At 65.2% G+C, this 18,222-nt stretch overlaps 2 protein-coding genes across 2 annotated transcripts in view; one reads left to right on the top strand and one right to left on the bottom strand.

Moving 5' to 3' along the window:
- CACNA2D4 (calcium voltage-gated channel auxiliary subunit alpha2delta 4) overlaps positions 1 to 18,222 on the bottom strand; it is a 75,717-nt gene that overhangs the window by 11,319 nt on the left and 46,176 nt on the right. The gene's annotated exons all lie outside the window — the stretch shown is intronic.
- LRTM2 (leucine rich repeat transmembrane protein 2) lies at positions 9,344 to 17,229 on the top strand. Its single transcript, XM_022577179.3, has 3 exons — positions 9,344 to 9,755; positions 11,883 to 12,473; positions 15,073 to 17,229. Exons 1-3 carry the CDS (start codon positions 9,689 to 9,691, stop codon positions 15,525 to 15,527), a joined length of 1,113 nt encoding a protein of 370 aa, XP_022432887.1. The 5' UTR covers positions 9,344 to 9,688; the 3' UTR covers positions 15,528 to 17,229.

Raw genomic sequence — 18,222 nt, 5'->3', positions numbered from 1 at the left:
GTCCAGAACCTCATGCATCTGCCCACTCTCTCCACCCCTCCTGCTACCCCCAGAGCCACCTGGATTAACGCCACAGAGCCCTGAGCGGGTCGCTCCCCACAGAACCATGAGAGGGACCTTCCTGAAGATCAAATCCCGTCTCTCTCTTGCTAAAAACCTTCCAAGGCCTTCCCGCTGCCCTTAGAACAAAGTTGAAATTCCTTTGTAATTTGGTGTCCAAGGCCCCAAGGCAGCTGGCCCGGCCACCAACCTCTGACTTCAGCCCAAATCCTTCTCCCTCAAACAGGCCAAGCCTCTTCCCACCCCGGGGCATTTGCACCAGCTGCTTTCTCCCTCTGGGAATGCTCTTCCCTAGAACTTCAGGAGGAGGCTCCTTCTCATGGTCGGATCTCAGCCCAAACAGCGTCTCCTGGAGCGGCATCCTGACTTCCCAGATAACGCAATCCTCCCTGCGGCCGGCCGGCCGTTCACCCTCTATCTCATCACTCTTTTTGTTTTCTAAGATGCATGACTTATTTACTTAATTCTCATTTATAGTCTGTCTTGCCCCGTTAGCATGGGGGCTAACAGCAGGCGGGAGGGTGGGGGGTTGAGTTCCGATACCTGCACCTAGGAGAGCACCTAGCACGCATCGGGGCTCAATAAATATTTTTTGAGCTAAATAAGTAAGTGCTTGTGAATTCCACTGAGTCGGTCACTTGGCTGGGAAGCCAGTTCTGCAAGCCTTCCCCTTACCTCCGGTGTGGGCACCTTCATCCACGTGGAGCCCCACCCTTCTGTAGATGCGGGACAGAATGCTAGCGATCTAGCCGGGCTCTGGTGCCCTCGAGGACCCAGGAGGGAACCCACAAAGAGACGGGGAATTCAGGCGAGACACGAGAAGAACCTCCTCCAGGGAGAACTGTTAGCCGCGCTCTGCCACGCCTGACGGCTTTACCTCGGGGCTCGAATTGTTACATCCTTCTGTTCGACGCCTGCCTCACAACCCAAACTGTGCTTTTCCACCCCAGACACCGCGAGAGCCCAGCCTTCTCCTGAGAGACTGCAGGGCGGCCCTCGGGCCCCGTTGCCTCGCTCCAGTGGACCCCGGGCTGGCCACCCTGCCCCCAGCACCTCCTGCAAGCCTGCTGTGTGCGGCAGAGAATAGCCTTTGGTGCCGGGCTTTGCAGACAGGGCAGAGCGCATGGTGAGGAGAGAGCCGGCCCGGCCGAGGGCAGGCGAGGCCTCCATCCTTCCAGGCTGCTTCCCCCTCCGGGCCTGTGCTTGGCGGCTCCTTGTGTTAGAGCCCGACCTCAGTCCCCAGGGGGACCTACCACAGTCGGATGGAGGAGGAGCGATTGGACCCCCTTCCTCCTGCCCCAGCCTGGCCTGTCCCCCTTGGGGGCCGGGTCCCGCCTTCCCTCTGCCTGCCTTCCTGCAAAGCAGCTTTTCTCTAGGACCCGCGCTCGGCTGGCAGACAAAGAGCCTCAGTAAGGCCACAGGCGGCAGGCGGCTTATCAAGATGCACCTCTTTGCTCTGCGTCCTGGCTGTCACCTGCGTGCTGCTTTGTCATCACAGACGGCGAAACAAAACAGCTGTGCTGCACACACAGAAACCCTCCCCGGGGGGGGGGGAGCATGCCCCGGGGGGCAGAAACTCCATCGTGCCCCGCGCCCTCCCATCCACTTTGTCCTCGAAACCCAGTTGCAGGCTGTGCTGACCTGTGCGAGGGCTGCGGGGTCAGCGGGGGCCCATCTTTCAGGCACCAGCTGGGGAGCCGGTGCCCAGGGACCCCAGAGACCTGGTCATCCCTCCTGGTCACTGCAGGGCAGCCCCGGGCTGTGGGGCTGACGGGCAGCTGATGGCGGGCTGGCGTGCAACACAGTCCAGCCTCTGGGCCCCGGACACCCGCTGGGCTCTTCCTTCCGGCTCATTCCTCACTCAGCCTGGCGAGGTGGACCCCTCTTCCGGGACAGCCCCCGGTGTAGGAAAGGGGGTGAACCACCCACAGAAAGCTGCCACGCGTCCTCTGTGATACGGGTCGGAGAAGAAGGTCCCGCGGGCACTAGCCTGGGACGGTGCACCAGGACATGAGCTCTGGTTGAGTTTTCAAGGAGCGGGATGTACCCCGTGGGTGAGGAGAGGGTCCCAGACTCAAGGAAGGACACACACTCTACTGCAGCTGGGGGACAGGAAGCGTGTTTGGGGGCAGGCGAGGTGCGTGTGACATGGGCGTGGGGTGGGAGACAGGGGATCCCTGCGGTGTCGGACGGCGGAGCAGACAGAGAGGGTGTGGGAGCATCCTGAGTCAGGGGGGTCTCTCAACCCGCACCCAGGGCTGACAGTGGATCCCCCAGAAAGCAGGCGGAATGGAAAAGGGATGCCAGAAACATGCCACGTGTCTGGCTGTCAGGCAGGTTTCAAGAGATGCCAGGAAGGTCACCTCCGGTCCAGCTCTGGCCGCCGCTCCTCCCCTGACTCGGTGCCTGGCTTTCTTTCCTTTGGATCAACGCTTGCCTTCCCTTGGAATATCAGTTTCTCCCACTCCTTTGTCCTGATTGGCTGGTAAAGACGTCTCTGAGTTCTCTATACCAGTCTCTTCCCATCCAGCCCAGAGCCAGGAGCAGAAGCCAGGCCCGGGAGGTGGGCTGGGTTTGGCCCCTCCTCAGGGCTCACCCCAGGGTGCCCCAGGCAACCTGACCCCAGGCCCCCGGCCCAGCCTGCCTGCATTTCCCTCCCCAGATAGCCCCGGTCTGGGGTCACGAGGCTCAGTGACCTCTGCGTGACCGTGTGCCCCCGGCTGTGTGGCCTGGGGCCCCTTTCCGAAGGACCACCAGGCAGATGGGCCCCCGTGCACCCCTCCAGGTACCCCCTCTGGAATAAGCCGCCCCTTGACAGAGACCCAGATCAGCTTTCCCTTCCTACAGGCAGGGTGGGAGATACTGCCCCCACCTCCGAACAGGATGCAGACCCAGCTTCCCGGAGCCTTTGTCCCCTGGGTCCTGCCCCTGTGTCCCCAAAGGCAAGGGGAGAGGAGATAAAGCCAGAGGGGGCGGCAGCCAGGGCAGGGAGAACCTGCGGGGGTGGGGAGAGAAAATAGAGGACCTGGTAAACAGTCCTCCTCCCGCTGGAGTTCATGGCAGCGTCTCCCCCTGAAAAGGGAGCGTTTCAAGGGTGAGCGCCTCCGGTGTGTGTGCGCCTGTGTGTCCGCCTTCCGTGCGCCCGCCTTCCCGTGTGCGCGCCTGTCGCTGTCATCACGGACATTCCCCCGCTGTCACTCCGCTGCTCTCCGCTCCGCACACGCGCTCCCCTCCCCGCCTGCCGCTCTCCGCGGCTCCCGAGACCCGGCCGCCCGCCCGCCGTGGGAGACGGCCTCAGGCGTTCCTTCCTCCCGCCGGGGCTCTGCGTGCCAGGTCCTGCTGGGGGATCAGGCTGGTGCTGCTGCGCTCGCTGTCTCCTTTCTCCAGGAACCCCAGGAGGGGCTCACTGGACGGCTCAGACCACTTGATTCAGGGCGCTCGCTGGGGTGCGGAAGGTGAGTGCCGTGCGCTGGGCAGGGGCGCGGGGGGCGGGTGCAGGGGCCAGGCTTGGGGCCGAGCCCATCTCCGCTGGGTTCCTTGCCTGCATGGACAGCTGCTTTGCCTCCTGCCTGGGGGCAGTGGCTGGGGCTGGGGCGGTGCTCAGGACCGGACCCCTGGGCAGCCGAAGGACACAGGGAACTCTGACCTCCCAGCGTTGGGGACAGGAGCTGGGATTCTGCTGGGGAAGGAGGGCAGGAGGTATTGCCAGTGCCGGATGACAGGCCCGGTGGCATAGAAACCGGTCCCTGCAGCATGGGGGGCGCCAGCCAGGAGCCCTGTGCCGCCTGCATGCCCGGCTCAGCAGGCAGCCCCAGGGACTTGGGTGCCAGGGGGAAGGGGGTGCTGGTGACAGGGCCGGCACACAGGACGTCTGTGGGGTGGCAGGCTGGAGGGCTGGCGCCGAGGCGGGGGCAGGGACCAGGGGTGCTGACCGGCCTCTACAGGACGCCCTCAGCGAGGCGCGCTGGCCTCTAGCAGGCTGTCCTTGGACAGGGGTGCAGAGGGTCCCCCCAGCTGGACCTGAGTCCCCGGCTCGTATGGGGGGCGTGGCCGGGAGTGGATGCGGGAGAGGAGCCTCGGAGCCCTTCCTCCGGCCCTTCCTCGAGGCTCCAGCTCTGCTCCCAGCCTGCCTGGGCCCGGTTGGGGCTGGGGTCCCCCAGCTGCACACCCTCTCTACCTACGAAAGAGCTCAGGAAGCCTTGGGGGGCGGGGTGGACTCAGCTTAGGGGTGGCTGGTATACGGCCGGGGCAGGACGGAGGCCGTCTGACCGGGAGCCCCAACCTCCCCACTCACTCTCGGGGCCCTTTATCCTCTCCCTGAGCTGCTGTCTGCCTGTCTGGGGTGGCTGGTGGGGACACTGGCACCTGGCTGTCAGGCCTGGCTCAGACTGACACCCAGCAGCTTAGCTAACTACGGGGCCGGGGAGTGCAGCTGGGACGGGACCCGCGGCCGTGTCCCCCTCCACACCGGCACAGGCTCCATCCAGCTTTGCCAAGAGAGGGAGACCAGGGAAGCCGGCTGGGGGTGCCAGGAGGAGGACGGGGGGTGGGGGGAGCTTCTTCAGCAACCGATCTGGTTCCTTTGGGGTTTGGCTGGAAGCTGCGCCTGGGACAAGCAAACCCTGCTCCCATTTCCAGCCCCCAACGCTGAGGGGCACGGGGAGGGGGGTGTTTTAGGGCTGGGGTGCCTGGGGAGGCCTCCCCCCTCCTCCTACACAGATCAGGCCTCTCTATCCTGCCTGCCTGGGTCCACCCCCCCCCCCAACCCCCGAGCCAGGCCCGCGGGCCCAAGAGCAGCTCCTGCGAGGGGTGATGGGGGCTTTTCTCCGCTTTCCAGAGGGTCTGGTTGGGAGTGGGAATGTCTGACAAGGAAGGATGACAAGGAAACGAGGCTGCAGGAAGGCGGGCATGAGAACGGGGCACGCGTTTAAAAATGCACCAGGGGGTTTGTCTGTTCCAAGTACAAATTTAGAGATTTAAAAAAACCAGCTTCCGCGCTGCCTGGGCCGCGTGTGTTACGGGGATGCCAGGCAGGGAAGAGGTGGGAAGGGCCTGGACGGCCAGACCGGCGGCTGCAGGTGGAGCGCGCGGCCTGGACGGCACCCCCAGGGCTCAGCGTGGGCGCCCGCTGTCCCCCTGTCCGGGTGCCCCTCAGCCCGGCCGGGCGGGTGGGAAGGTGCTGCCCTTGAAGCCCCAGGCGTGGCCTCCGTCCCGTCCCTGCCGCTCGGTAGCCCATGACCTTCACCTGTCTGCACAATGGAGGGGCGCAGAGGCCTTGTCCCGGGTTGGGGAACCTTGACCAAAGGGAGATCCCTGGGGAGGGGGTACACGGCAGGCCAGCAAGACGTCCCAGGGGGCAGGAGCCTCAGGTCAAGGCACAGTGGGCGCTGATGGCTGTGCGGCTTGGACACTGACTTGGGGGGATGGACGTGACCACGCAGCACCAGAGGAAGGGTGCGGACGCCAGGCCCGGGTGGGTTTGCTGGAGGTTTCCGGCTGGAGACTGAGCCAACCCTGGCCGGAGGAGGAGTGGGGGGCAGAAGCACAGAGGGGTCAGGGTGCCCACCCTAACCTGGGCGTCGGCGGGGGTGGGAGCGAGGCAGGCTGCTCCTCCCGTGGGGAAGGGAAGCCGTCCCCGCCCCCGCACCCCCAGTCTCGGGGGGATGCCACACCCCATGTGACTCCGCAGGAGCCCGTGGGCCCTTCTGCCCTGCTGCCACCCCCGCGGGGCTCCCAGCCCACCTCCTCACCTCAGCCCGCCACCCCCTCCGCAGCTAGACCCCTGCCTCCCTCTCCCCACTGCATCTGTGATGCCCCCGGGAAGAAGGCTGGCGGGGAGGGGGCGACCCGGCTTGATGAGGGCACCCGCGTCGGGCGCAGAGAGGCAGCGGAAGGACGAGGAGAGGCCGGTCGGCGTGAAGCGCTGCACAAACGCGAGGGTGCAGCCCTCCCCCTGCTCCAGGAGCCTCCACGCGCAGGCGGGTCAGCAGAGCCGGCCTCCAGGCTCATGAGGCCGCTGGTCAGTAGCTCTGTCGCCAGGCCGCCTGGGCCCTGGCTGCACCCTCCCACTGCCTGCCCTTAGGCAAGTTACTACCTGTCCCCAGTCTCCGTGTCCCCATCCGCAAAATGGTGTCAACAGTGCTTCTAACCCCAGACAGTTGTTGCGGGGACTGGGAACCATACACAGGTGTTTCCCCGCGGGCATGGTTTCCCCCCATGCGGAGCCCTCCTGCAGAGCTGTTACCGCCAGCATCCCCCATCGCCGCCGCCCCCGGCTGCCCCGGCCCCGGCCATCCCCCGCTGCGGCCTCCCGGGAGGTGCCGGGGTCTGCGCTGCTGGGAGAGAAGTGACCTGGCCCAGGGCTTCTCGAACGTGACCAGGTACGTTAAGAGGCAGATCCTGACCCCGTCGGCCTGGGCCAGGTCTGGGAAGCTCCTGGTGGGGCTGCTGCTGCTGGCCCGTGGACCACGCTGGAGTAGCAGAGGGCTGGGGCCCAGAGCCCGTGTTCCTATCCTGGGGGGGCGTCGCTCGGCCTGCAGCTCCTCAGCCCCATCCTCTATCCTGATTCTCTCAGCAGAGCCCAGCGAAGGAGGCTGGGGACCCCGCTGGGTCCACCCTCCTCTCTGTGTCCCTGTCCCTGGGACTGGGACAGAAATGCCCACAGGCTGTGGGGCTTGGAGCCCCGAGACCGCCACCTCACTCGTTTCCGTTGCCCGTTCTCCCACCTGGGTGGGGACTTCCCTCCCAGACGGTGTGAATTTATTCCGCAGTGGCCACGCCTGCCTGAGCTGCTGTGCTCCTGGCATCCTAATGTAGGTCACCCCTTTCCTAACGAGGTAGATGGTTCTGGGGGCCGGAAGGGGTCCTGGGTTGGAGGTGGGCTGGAGGGCAGGGTGATGGACCCCACAGCGCCTGAGGGGTGCTTCTGTGGTCCCCAGGGAGCGCAGGCTACATCCCCATGGACCTGGGGGGCCTTGTTCCCGTCACGTTTCTCCAGAGATCCCAGGGCGTGGGTCTGAGTGTGGAAAGGGTCCTGGGTTGGGGGCGGCCCTCGGGGGGCTTCTCTAGGCCCTGCTTCCGGGCTGGAGGTCCCCCCGTGCATCTGTCTGCTGGGGGCACGCGGGAACTGCGGGAGTGACAGCATCTGGGGATGCTGGAGGGCTGCCAGCGTGCGCGCGAGTGCACCCGTGTGCGTGTGTGTGGCTGCACGCTCTCTGGGGGGGTGGTCTGCATCACACGCTGTGTTGGGAGCCTGTGTGTGCACCCCGCTCAGCGCACACACGTGTCACCCCCCAGGGGCCACTGCCGGGGGACAGTCCCCAGGGGGCGGCCCTGTGTCCCTGACCGGCCGCGTGACCAGGCACGCTGGTCTCCACCTCTGAGCCTGGCTGGCTGCTGACCCCCCTGACACCGCGTGGGCGCTGTGAGCTGCCGACCTGCGGGTCTTCGCTGGCGAGAGGAGTGTGGGACTATTCCAGGGGTCGGGGCCGAGGCTCACGGAGAGGGTGGACGGCGTCCTCAGTGATGGAGGCCTGGGAGGCTGTGTGTGAGCGCGGCCCACGGTGACCGCCATGTGACGGCTGCTGGCCTGGCACGGGCCCAGGCACAGAGAAAGACACCCAGGTGTGAGACTGGGGGACCAAGAAAGAGAGGTCCCGCAGACGCGCTGGAAGCCGCCGCCCCTCCCCGCGGACACAGGGCACTGACGTCTCCCTACGTCTACCTGGGGCTCAGGTCCAAGCTTGGAGTCCCCTAGACTGCCTTGCAAGGTGATGTCTCCTGAATTCAGCAAATGCTAGCTCTCCTCCCCCGACCAGAGTGACCCTCACGGAGGGCAGTGTGTTCTGGTCATCACCTTGAGAGATAAGGAAACCGAGGCCCAGAGGGTTTCCGTGATTTGTTTAAGTTACACAGCGAGGGAGCGGCCGGCAGGGATTCGAACCCAGAGCCCTCCCTGACCTGGGAGTCTGAGCCAGGAGCCCCGGGGACCTGGCCCTGGGAGGGTAGCTGGAAAAGACCCCTCAGCTGCTCTGGGCATCTACTCCGCCCCCAGCCCAGGGCCCCGGGTCCATCCTATAGGCATGTGGGTCTGCACCCCTCGCCCCACATCTGCCCAGTGTGACTCGCTCTGCAGCCTCTGCGAGCCCCCTGGTGGGGGGTGAAGCCCAGAGTGACAGACAGGCCCCCCGAGCAGTCCCCCTCCCCGGCGGGCCCCCATCCTGAGCGGGCGCCCTTGCCGGGGCCCAGCTGCGGGCCCCCGGGGCTGTGGCGCTCGTGGGCTCGTGGGACCAGGAGGCTGCTTGGCAGCGGTAAGCGGGGAGGAGACGGAAGCGGCCCCCAGTGCCTGAGGGAGATCCTGCTCAGATGCTGAGTTTCCAGCGGCTGCCCCCACCCCTCAGCTCCGCTCTGCTCTGCCATTAGCCCCTTGGGCTCCCAGAATTAAGGCGGCTGTGGGAGGGGAGCGGGAGGCTGCAGCCTGGAGCCCCCGGGTCCAGCGTGGCCACCGAGCAGGGGAGGCTGCTGGCCCGTCTCTGTCCGTTCGCCACCTCGCGCTGGGCCGGCGGCAGGGGGCCCGCAGTCCCCTTTCCCGCCCCTGTGACGGGCCCCTGGCCACGCCTGGAAGGGAGTGGGACCAGGGCAGGTCACCTGGGAAGGGGGAGGCCCCCTCGCCCCTCGGGAAGAGGAGCCGCTCTCTGCGCTGCAGCCTCGCCCTCTCCCTGCCCCTGTGCCCGACGGCAGCGGCTGCAGCACGAGCCCCTGAGCTGATGAGGTTTATCCCAGACCTGCCGGTGGCAGAAGACAGAGCACGGCCGCTCACCCCCCAGGAGACCGCGGAGGGCAAGCAGGGGGCTTCCCCGTGGCAAGAGCCGGGCCTGGGCCTCACCCGCGAGCCAACGGCCACCCCTACGCGGGGCCTGGTCTCTGCCTCCTCGGGGGCCATGGTAAGAGCACAGTGGGGCTGGGGGGCCAGCTGGCCCTCGATGATTTCCGCGCCTGGGACGTGGGGGAAGCCCAGAGGCAGAGGAGGCCACGTGGCTCCGAACACGTTTACGAGATCATCCAGGGAGACAAGAAGAGGCGGGGAGAGGCTGGGCGGGAGGTGAGGGGTGCAGGGCGGGTGGACGGCTCCTGCATCGCCCAGCACTGGCCTCAGCACTGTCGACGGAGGCAGAGGCTCCTGGGGTGCCCGCCTGCCCCTCCACGCGCCCTCTGCTGTCGACGGAGGCAGAGGCTCCTGGGGTGCCCGCCTGCCCCTCCACGCGCCCTCTGCTGTCGACGGAGGCAGAGGCTCCTGGGGTGCCCGCCTGCCCCTCCACGCGCCCTCTGCTGTCGACGGAGGCAGAGGCTCCTGGGGTGCCCGCCTACCCCTCCACGCGCCCTCTGCTGTCGACGGAGGCAGAGGCTCCTGGCTTCTCGGCCCCCTTGCCGCCCCCCCGCCCAGGGAATCAGAGCCGAGAACACAGGAGGGGAGGGTAAAGAGACACCGGGCCCCCTCCATAACCCGGGGCTGCACGGGCCTGACACCTGCTTCCGCTCAGCTCTCTCTCCCTCTCTCTCAGGACTGACCGAGCGGACAAGGGGCTCCTCTCTCCCTCGAGGTGCCGGGCCTGACAGCCGTGCAGCCACCATGCTGGCCCCGGGCAGCGGCCCCGAGCTGAGCACCTCGTTTGCCCCGCTGTGGAGGCAGATCTCTTGTGAGTGGAGGCGGGGGTCGGCTTAGCGGGGATGCAGGAATGCTCTTCCCAGGCGTCCATGGCCTGGGTCTGGGAAGCAGGGCCCGGTCCCCGCAGCCCTGCCCACGGTGCCGGGGGAAGAGCTGCTTCTGAGCTCTGTGGCGGGCGGATCGGGGGCAGGGGCTCCACAGGCAGCTCTGTCCCCCCCAGGTGGGTCTGCTTCCACCCCCAGGGGCCCCAGCAGGTCCTGCTGCCCTAATGGCAAACCGCCCTCTCCTTGCTCGGCCATCAGCTGGGTGGGCCTGGAGGCCTCCCTTAGGGCTCAGCCCCCGTAGCTCCGAGACGGGAGGGGGAACCAGGGGGCTCGGGGGACGTGACACTGGAAGGGGTCTTAGGGAGCGGGTCCAGCCCCTCCTCCTGCATATGGGGAGACAGAGGCCGCCCACTCCCCACAAGGGAACCTTGTGAGCTGTCGGGTGAAGGAAGCCCTGGGAATTCTCTTCACGAGGTGAAGGGTCAAGGCTACAGGGTAAGAGGTAAGAATGGTCTCGAGGGACGTCCCTGACTCCTGCCCTCGCACGGTCAGCCCTGTGATGCTGCCGCCCCAAGACACAAGCGGCCTGAATTATTCACCCCACAGAGCAGCTGATCCCGAGGGACCCAGCTCCCCTCTCAACTTCCTTTTGAATCACTCAACACCTCGCAACACAGGGCTCTGTTTTCTTGCCACCAGAGCTTTTACGCCAGCCTGAATTTCTTGGGGGTGGGGGGACAGTGACCTGTAGTTATGTTGGTCCTTTTGAGAGGGAGGCTGGGTGGGTTGAGTGTTTTTCTGGGGAAAGTGAGGTCTGAGGAATTCAGTTGACTTCCACAAGGCATGGCGGGGGTCGTCTGACGGGCTGACCTGGCCGCAGACAGCGAGAGGGTCAGCGGCCCTCAGGTGACCTCAGGTGGCCGGAAGGGCTTCCAGTTGGCATCCATGGCCGTGCCTGTGCTCATTTCCCCCCGAGAACAAAGACGCTCAGGTGTCAGCCTGGCAGGTGCCTCTCAGGAGTCACCGATCCTCTAGGAAAGGGGGGTGCAGTCCCACCCTGTTCCTTCAGGGTCTGCCCTTTGGGACACCAGACAGCAGACCCCTACTAGACACAGACTCAGGACCGTCCCCTCCAGACCCCTGGTCAGGGCAGCTGCTGCCCCTCCAGCTGGAGCCAAGCGGCCAGCACTCCTCGGCTGGGGCCTTTCCTCCCGGCCCGGTGGGATCCTCCCCTTCCACAGGGACACCCTGGGGGACAGTCGGGGGCTTTGCAGTCACTCTTAGAAGGGTGGGCCACGGAACGAGCTGCCCTGCGGGACTGTTCTCTGAGCACCTGTCCCCCTGCAGCCCTGCCACAGGGGCCCTGGGCAAAACATGGGACCGTGAAAGGAATTCTGTCAACAGATCTGTCCTGCGGAAACTGGGGACAGGGGCCCAGGCTAAGAGCAAGGGGGCTGTAGAGTGAGAAGAGATGTGGGACTTGCCCCGGGCCCACAACTTCGGGGGCTCGTGCCCCAGCATCCTCCACCTGGACGTGGAACTCAGCATCTCACCCCGCCGTTTCCACAGGGGTCTCTGGGGTGGGGCCCGGGCGGGCCCGGGCTCCCTCGTCACCCTGAGTCGCTGGCCCACCTTGGATGTGGGACTCATGCAGACCGGGGAAGTGGTGGCAGGGGTCGGTGTGCCCCTTCGTGTGTGCAGCGCGGCCCCTCCCATGCACGGCCATCAGCCCCGTGCAGCTCCAGGTGGTGGTGGTGGGGGGTGCGGTGCAGAGGGGAAGGAAGCAGAGCCATTTTCTCTGGACAGAATCCTTCCATGGCAGCGGCCCTGGGAGAGGAACATGGGGCGGCCCGTCTGACACCCTCACACCCTCTGTCGCATCAGTGTCTGTGGTGTCGGGGCCGTGTGGGGACCCCGGCTGCCCAGCGGTGTCCGTCCACATGCACGTGCTGCGGGGGGTTCGTTGTGTTTCTATGTGGTCAGGAAGCGCTACGGCACCGCGCGTGGTTGGGCCAAAGGGGATCGGTGCGAGGCCGCGTGATGGGAGGCGGATGGGAGGGGAAGGCAGTGGGAGCGGCGACCCGCAGTCCTGCCATGCCCCGTCTGTCCCGCAGGGCTCACCTGTTGGATCGCCCTGTGCACGGCGGAGGCCGCCCCCGCCTGCCCCCTGCCCTGCACGTGCGACGGCCACGGCCTGCAGGTGGACTGCAGCAGCCGGGGCCTCGCCGCGCTGCCCGCGGACCTGCCAGCCGCCACCCGCAGCCTGCTGCTCCTGAACAACAGGCTGAGCTCCCTGCCCGCCGGGGCCTTCGCCGGCCTGTCGGGCCTGCAGCGGCTGGACCTCTCCAACAACTTCCTGGACGGCCTGCCGCGCGCCGCCTTCGGGGGGCTGGCCAACCTGACGGAGCTGCAGCTGCGCAACAACAGCCTCCGCGCCCTGGACCCCGAGCTGCTGCGGCCCCTGGCGCGCCTGCGCCACCTCGACCTGTCCCTCAACGGCCTGGCCCGGCTCCCGCCCGGCCTCTTTGACGGGCTCCCCGCCCTGCGCTCCCTGTTCCTGCGCGCCAACCGCCTGCAGAGCCTGGACCGGCGGACCTTCGAGCCCCTGGCCAGCCTGCAGCTGCTGCAGGTGGGGGACAACCCCTGGGAGTGCGACTGCCACCTGCGGGACTTCAAGCACTGGCTAGAGTGGTTCTCCTACCGAGGTGAGCACGGGTCAGGTCGGGGAGGAGTGGGCCCGGCCTGGCCACCGGCGGGCACAGGGGCTCCGCGGCCCCCTGCTTCCCATCCCCTCCGCTCCCAGCCGCCTTGCTCTGCCCTGTCTCCTCAGGCTGACTCTCTGTAACTGGCTCTCACTTCTGTAGGTTTCAGGATGGACTTAAACACACAGTATCATTGTTCTCTGCCTCTGGGCTCCCCTGGCCCGGGAGGAGGAGGGATAAAACCACCCTCGCGGGCTGCCCTGGGGGCGCAGTGGTGGAGAGTCCTCCTGCCGATGCAGGGGACACGGGTTCGTGCCCCGGTCCGGGAGGATCCCACGTGCCGCGGAGCGGCTGGGCCCGTGAGCCATGGCCGCTGAGCCTGCGCGTCCGGAGCCTGTGCTCCGCAACGGGAGAGGCCGCGACAGTGAGAGGCCCGCGTACCGCAAAAAAAAAACAAACAAAAAACCACCCTTGCTCCTCTGAATAATGCAGCCACCTCTTAAGTACCCACAGTGCCGGGAGGGTGGAATTGAGTTCAAATCCACAAATGCGGTCACATTTTCTTTTTGACGATGATCTCAACTCCTCCTCCCTAGAAGTTCTGTTATCAAAGCTTTTACTGAGAAGCCAAATGCTTCCCCTTTCGGTGACCCGGGAAAGTTCTAGAATGACCTTGGGAATGATTAAATGAAATGGACAAGGGCAGAGAAGTAAGCCTGCTGGCTAAAAGCGCCAGGTCCAGCTTTGCCTCGTGGCTCTGCCACTTACCAGCCGTGCGTGATCTCGAGAGAGCTCACTGACCTCTCTGTGGCTGCACCCTCGTCTGTGAAATGGGGCCAATCTCAGAGAATCTATCTCAGAGAATCACTGTGCGGAGTAGGTAGGTAACGCATGGAAAGCGTCTGGAAAAGGACCCAGCATAAAGTGAGTCTGCGATAAAACTTACTCATTTATATGTCCACTGGCTGGCGGAAGTCATAATATTAACCGGGCTTAATTAGACACAGTTTGGTGTCCAGCAGGAAGTAGGGCTCCATGAATTTGCTGAACGAGTGAATCGATGTGAAGCGAACACTAATGCTTTCGTCAAAGTCTTACTCCCTTTGTTTCATAGTGTTTCCACAATTTAATTATTTGCATAATATTCTCACGTGTTAATTAAAAACATTTCACAAACGATAAAGTGCCATAAGATGTTAGTCCCTGTGATAATTTCTCCCGCTTCTGTGAGAGGAGAAATAATAACGCTTGCATGGTTTCCAGTTTCCAAATATCTTACCATGTACGTGACCCACTTGAACCCTAACTGAGCTGCAGCTGAGACGGCCATTCTTATTGACAGCCTAGAAAATCGAGACTCCTCAGCAATTCGATATGTAAAGTGATTTGCACAAGATGCCCTGGCCGGGAGGGAGTCAGCCTCAGGTTTTTGGAGCAGGGAGGTAGGGTGGCTGCATCTCCACGCCCAGCCCCCGCCCGTGCAAAGGCCCTGGACACAGTTCACGGGATGTAAGCCTTGGACAGGGGTCTGGAGAGCCAGACCGATGTGTGATCTGGAGGGGACGTCCTTGCCCCTCCAGTCATCGGTCATCAGGAGCTGAAGGGCACGGAGGGGGAATGTACATTTTAGGAACTTTTCACTAGTAGAGTTATCTTCCGCCATGCGCTCCTCCAAAAAAACGCAGACCAAACCAGAACAAAAAACCTGGGCTCTTTTCCTCAGCACCCGGGAAAGACTGATGTCTATTGTGTGAGGAGACTGCGGCAATGGGGCTGCAGGAGCCCAGGCACTTCCCTGGGGGCCGCGCCTGCGTCTAGATCTTGGGCTGCCCGAAGAGGCCAAAAGGGGGGCGTCTGGGCAGCTCCTCTTCCTCTCGCCCCACCTGTGCTCTGCACCCTCCCCGCCCAGGCCTCGGGGTGAGCCTGCGCTGCCCACACGCCCTCCTCTGCCCTCGGGGGTCCTCAGGGTGCCCTCCCAAGATGCCACTGCGCTCACGGGTGCTGTGGCCGGGCTGCTGAGGGGGCCACCACTGCCCTCAAGGAGGAAACTGCTGTCCCTTGGCCCCCCTCTCCCTCTTCCAAGGAGGAGCCTTAGGAACCACGGTCCCGCCCGCGTGGAGGAGCAGGGCCGAGGCTCTGACCTCTGTCCTTTGTGCGGGCGGGAGGGGCGCGGGGGGAGCAGTCGCTGGGGAGAGCAGAGCCGGGGGTCACGGACGGCGGTCAGTGGAGAGGTCAGTTAGGACAGGCACGGGCTGCCGCCTGGCAGGGCTCCTGGCCCCCCTTTCCTGAGCACCCGGGGGCCAGCTTGACCCGGGGGGCAGGAGAGGTGGGAATGTTTGTTTCTCTATCAGATGGGAGCAGGGACACCGTCCGTCTTCTGAGGCTTCTGCGCGGGTTAAACGCCGGGACACGTGTACCCGCCTCCCCGTCACTGGGCGCCGCACGCCAGTCCCCTAACCTCTCCCCTTCCTCTCCTGTCGCCATGACTCCAGGATTGATAGTGCTGCGGATGGAAACTAGGCCTCCCGGGCCTCCGTGTGGGGACCTGGGGCTGGGGGAGGGAGTGCCGGCCTCAGCCCCCCTTTTCTCTCTCCTGATGCAGGGGGGCGCCTGGATCAGCTGGCCTGCACCCTGCCCAAGGAGCTGAGGGGGAAGGACATGCGCGTGGTCCCCATGGAGATGTTCAACTACTGCTCCCAGCTGGAGGACCAGAACAGCTCAGCCGGGCTGGAGGTACCCGGGCCACCCTGCACCAAGGCCAGCCCGGAGCCTCCCAAGCCCAAGCCGGGCCCCGAGCCCGAGCCCGAGCCCAGCACCGCCTGCCCCCAGAAGCAGAGGCCACGGCCCGTGAGCGTGCGGCGGGCCATCGGCACCGTGATCATCGCGGGGGTGCTGTGCGGTGTGGTCTGCATCATGATGGTAGTGGCCGCTGCCTACGGCTGCATCTACGCCTCCCTCATGGCCAAGTACCATCGGGAGCTCAAGAAGCGCCAGCCCCTGATGGGTGACGCGGAGGGTGAGCACGAGGACCGGAAGCAGGTCTCCTCTGTGGCCTGAGAGCCCAGGGCGGGGTTGGGGGGGCACGCCAGCCCCCCTCTCCTGCCCCCTTTCCACCTTCCCCCCAGCCCGCCAGCAAATGGGCCCGTGTCTCCACGGACACCGGAGCGTCCGGAAGGTATCAGTACACTGACGCTCCCCTCTGGACCACAAACGCTCTGGCCCACGGGCAGAAAAGATGTGTGTGTGCGAGCAAAGGCTCCTGGACCCAGCGCCCCCGTACCGCTGCGGCTCCCGGTACAGTCACAGCCGGTGACACCCCCCTCCTCTGGCTCAACCCACCTTATCTGCGTCTAGGGGGTGCGGGGCCGGTTTCTGCGACTCTCTTCTAAGCCAGGAAGATGTTGGGCCCAGCTTCCGATGGCTGGTACCACCGTGCATTCAGCCCAGCCCAGCCATCTGGACCAGCACTTGGCAACCCAGCACCACGCCCTCGCCAAAGCCATCTGTCCCTGCATCACCAACCACCCAGCTCCGGGTCACTAATCGTTCTCACTCGAGCTCGGCATCACACACACAGTCACGTAGGGACAGAGATCGTGGGACCTCGGGGAACAGAGCCAGGCGTCCCCCGTGGTCTCAGCGCTCGGGCCACACAACCTGCTGCTTGCTTATGCAACCTCCTGCAGCGGATGGGGAGAAACCCAAACCCACGGCACAAGGATTCCTTCCAGATCCTCTCAAGAGGCCAAGGTGGTGCTGCCGGATGAGACTGCCCGTCACCATGGTAACCCACTCACACCTCTCCTGCTGGGATTTCCAGGGACGCCTGCCCAGAGGCCTGGAAGATGCAGCGTGTGTGGATGGTGGCCTCCCGAGAGCCCGGCCACGCACCACCGGATTCATCCTCAGTGCTGCCAAAGGACGTCCCTGCCAGGCCCGCGGGGACGCGCACCGCTCCCACTCCCACGGCCTGCGGCCCGAGAACCGTTGCTCTGCACCTCCCACTGCCATGCCCCACCCTCAGCATCTCTGGGCCCGTGACCCCAGGGCGGGGACTGGCTCATCCTCTGTGACCCTCCTGCCAGCATATACCAAACAGACCCCGGGAGCAGCGAAAGGACCCCCCCGCCCCGTTCTGCTCAGAGGTCTCAGTAACGGGGTCCTTTTCCCAGCGTTCTGTCAGCTCAGTCTGACTTCCCAGAGTCCTCGTGGCACCTGGACTGGGGCCCAAACCAGAGCAAGGGCCCAGGGGCCCATCTGCTCGTTACCTGTAACCCGCCCCCCCAAAGGGACAGAGGCTGAGGGTGGGCGTGGGAGGGGGCAGTGCAGGGTGGGGTTCACCGGTCCCCTTTCCGAGGTCTGCCCTCCTGGGGAGTGCGATCCCGGTGAGTCCTGGGCCTCGCTCTGCAGGACATCAGCCTCCCCGCCGCTTACGGAGGGTCAGGTGCCAGCAGGCCGGTTTCTGGCTCTGCGACGGCTGCGAGTCTAGGGAGTGGCCCGGGGGAGGCCGTCAGAACACGGTTCTGAGGCAGGACAGGGATAGAGGGGGCCGGGTGCAGGCTGCCCACCGGGCTGGCCTGCAGTCTTCCTTCTTTTGGGGTGCCAGCTGACACCAGACCTGGGGCTTTTCTAAAGGGAGTCAGGGAAGGCTGGACGTTGTCAGTGGTGATGTCTTCAGCCTAAGACAGAAGATTTTTAAAGGCAAAATTATATTTCTGGTTTGTTGTTTCAGATGACAAATAAAGACTGTATTTTCCTATCTACTTCCTGGTTTCCTTGGGCGGGAGGGGATGCAGGAGCCAGCAGCCAGGATGGTGGCTCCTGCCCGCTGACCTCCCCAGATGGGTGCACGTAGTGTCCCCAGGCCCCTAAGGAGGACGGCAGCTCCCACCCGAGGCCTGGCCTTGGGGCACCCCCGGGAGGGCAGCGGGGGAGAGCGGAGCCCCGGGCCTGCTCCCAGCCCCGCTGCGAGCGAGGCTGCCCTGCGGTCAAGGGCAGACGGCCACGGGGTAGGAGGCGCGCCTTGGCCCTGGGGACCCTCCTGCTGCCTGCCGGGAGGGGCGGCTCCCCGAGAGCAGTTTAGGGGACTAGGTTTCGCCAGCCTTGGAGGGGTGTCGCTGGGTTTGCAGGACGAGCCCCGTTTAATGTCCTGTGCTTTTGAGGCTGACATACAGACAACCCCTCCTCAGGGCTCAGCAGGTGCAGGATCAGAATTCGGGGCCGGAGGGCTGGGGCGGGGCCGGGGGAGGAGTGAGCGAAGGCAAGGCCTCCGGCTGTCTGCCCACCTGCGGCCCGCGTGGCCCACCTCGCCTGACTGGCCGGGCCTGGGCTACACGCGTCACAGTCTTCAGACCAAGACGAGATTCTCTTCTAGCCAGGAGCCCTCCCTTGGGTGACACCCCAGCGAGCCAGGAGCCAACCCCGGGGAGAAGGGAACCAGCAGGTCCCTGTTCCAGGAGTTCGGCTGGACCCCTTCCTGGGTGGGGGTAAGTGGGGAGAGGTTCCCTCCTGCGGCCCTGACCGGTACAGCAGAGCTGGGAGAGCAGGCCCCATGGGGGCAGGGGACCGCCTGCACAGCCTGCACAGGTGTGGGTAACGCGCAGACGCACTGCTCTGAGAGCGCCCCGCCGTCTGAAGGCTGGGCCGTGCGCACGCAGGCGGAACTCCCAGGAGAGGAGCCGTCAGGCAGCTCCAGACAGCAGGCCCTCTGCACAAAGGCTGCTGGGCTGGGGAAACACACTTGCAGGTTATG

This window comes from Delphinapterus leucas, chromosome 11 (assembly GCF_059928025.1).
Source record: "Delphinapterus leucas isolate spDelLeu-1000000601 "Yukka" chromosome 11, BTC_Dleu_Yukka2, whole genome shotgun sequence".
Classification (NCBI taxonomy): Eukaryota; Metazoa; Chordata; class Mammalia; order Artiodactyla; family Monodontidae; genus Delphinapterus; species Delphinapterus leucas.
This window is presented reverse-complemented; position numbering and strand designations above follow the sequence as displayed.

What these genes read in the sequence shown, in the direction of transcription:
- LRTM2 (XM_022577179.3), top strand. Translation starts at nt 9,689, where the DNA reads ATGCTGGCCCCGGGCAGCGGCCCCGAGCTGAGCACCTCGTTTGCCCCG. An exon ending in GCTGTGGAGGCAGATCTCTT is followed by an intron (nt 9,756 to 11,882) that starts GTGAGTGGAGGC and finishes TCTGTCCCGCAG; the next exon opens with GGCTCACCTGTTGGATCGCC. An exon ending in AGAGTGGTTCTCCTACCGAG is followed by an intron (nt 12,474 to 15,072) that starts GTGAGCACGGGT and finishes CTCCTGATGCAG; the next exon opens with GGGGGCGCCTGGATCAGCTG.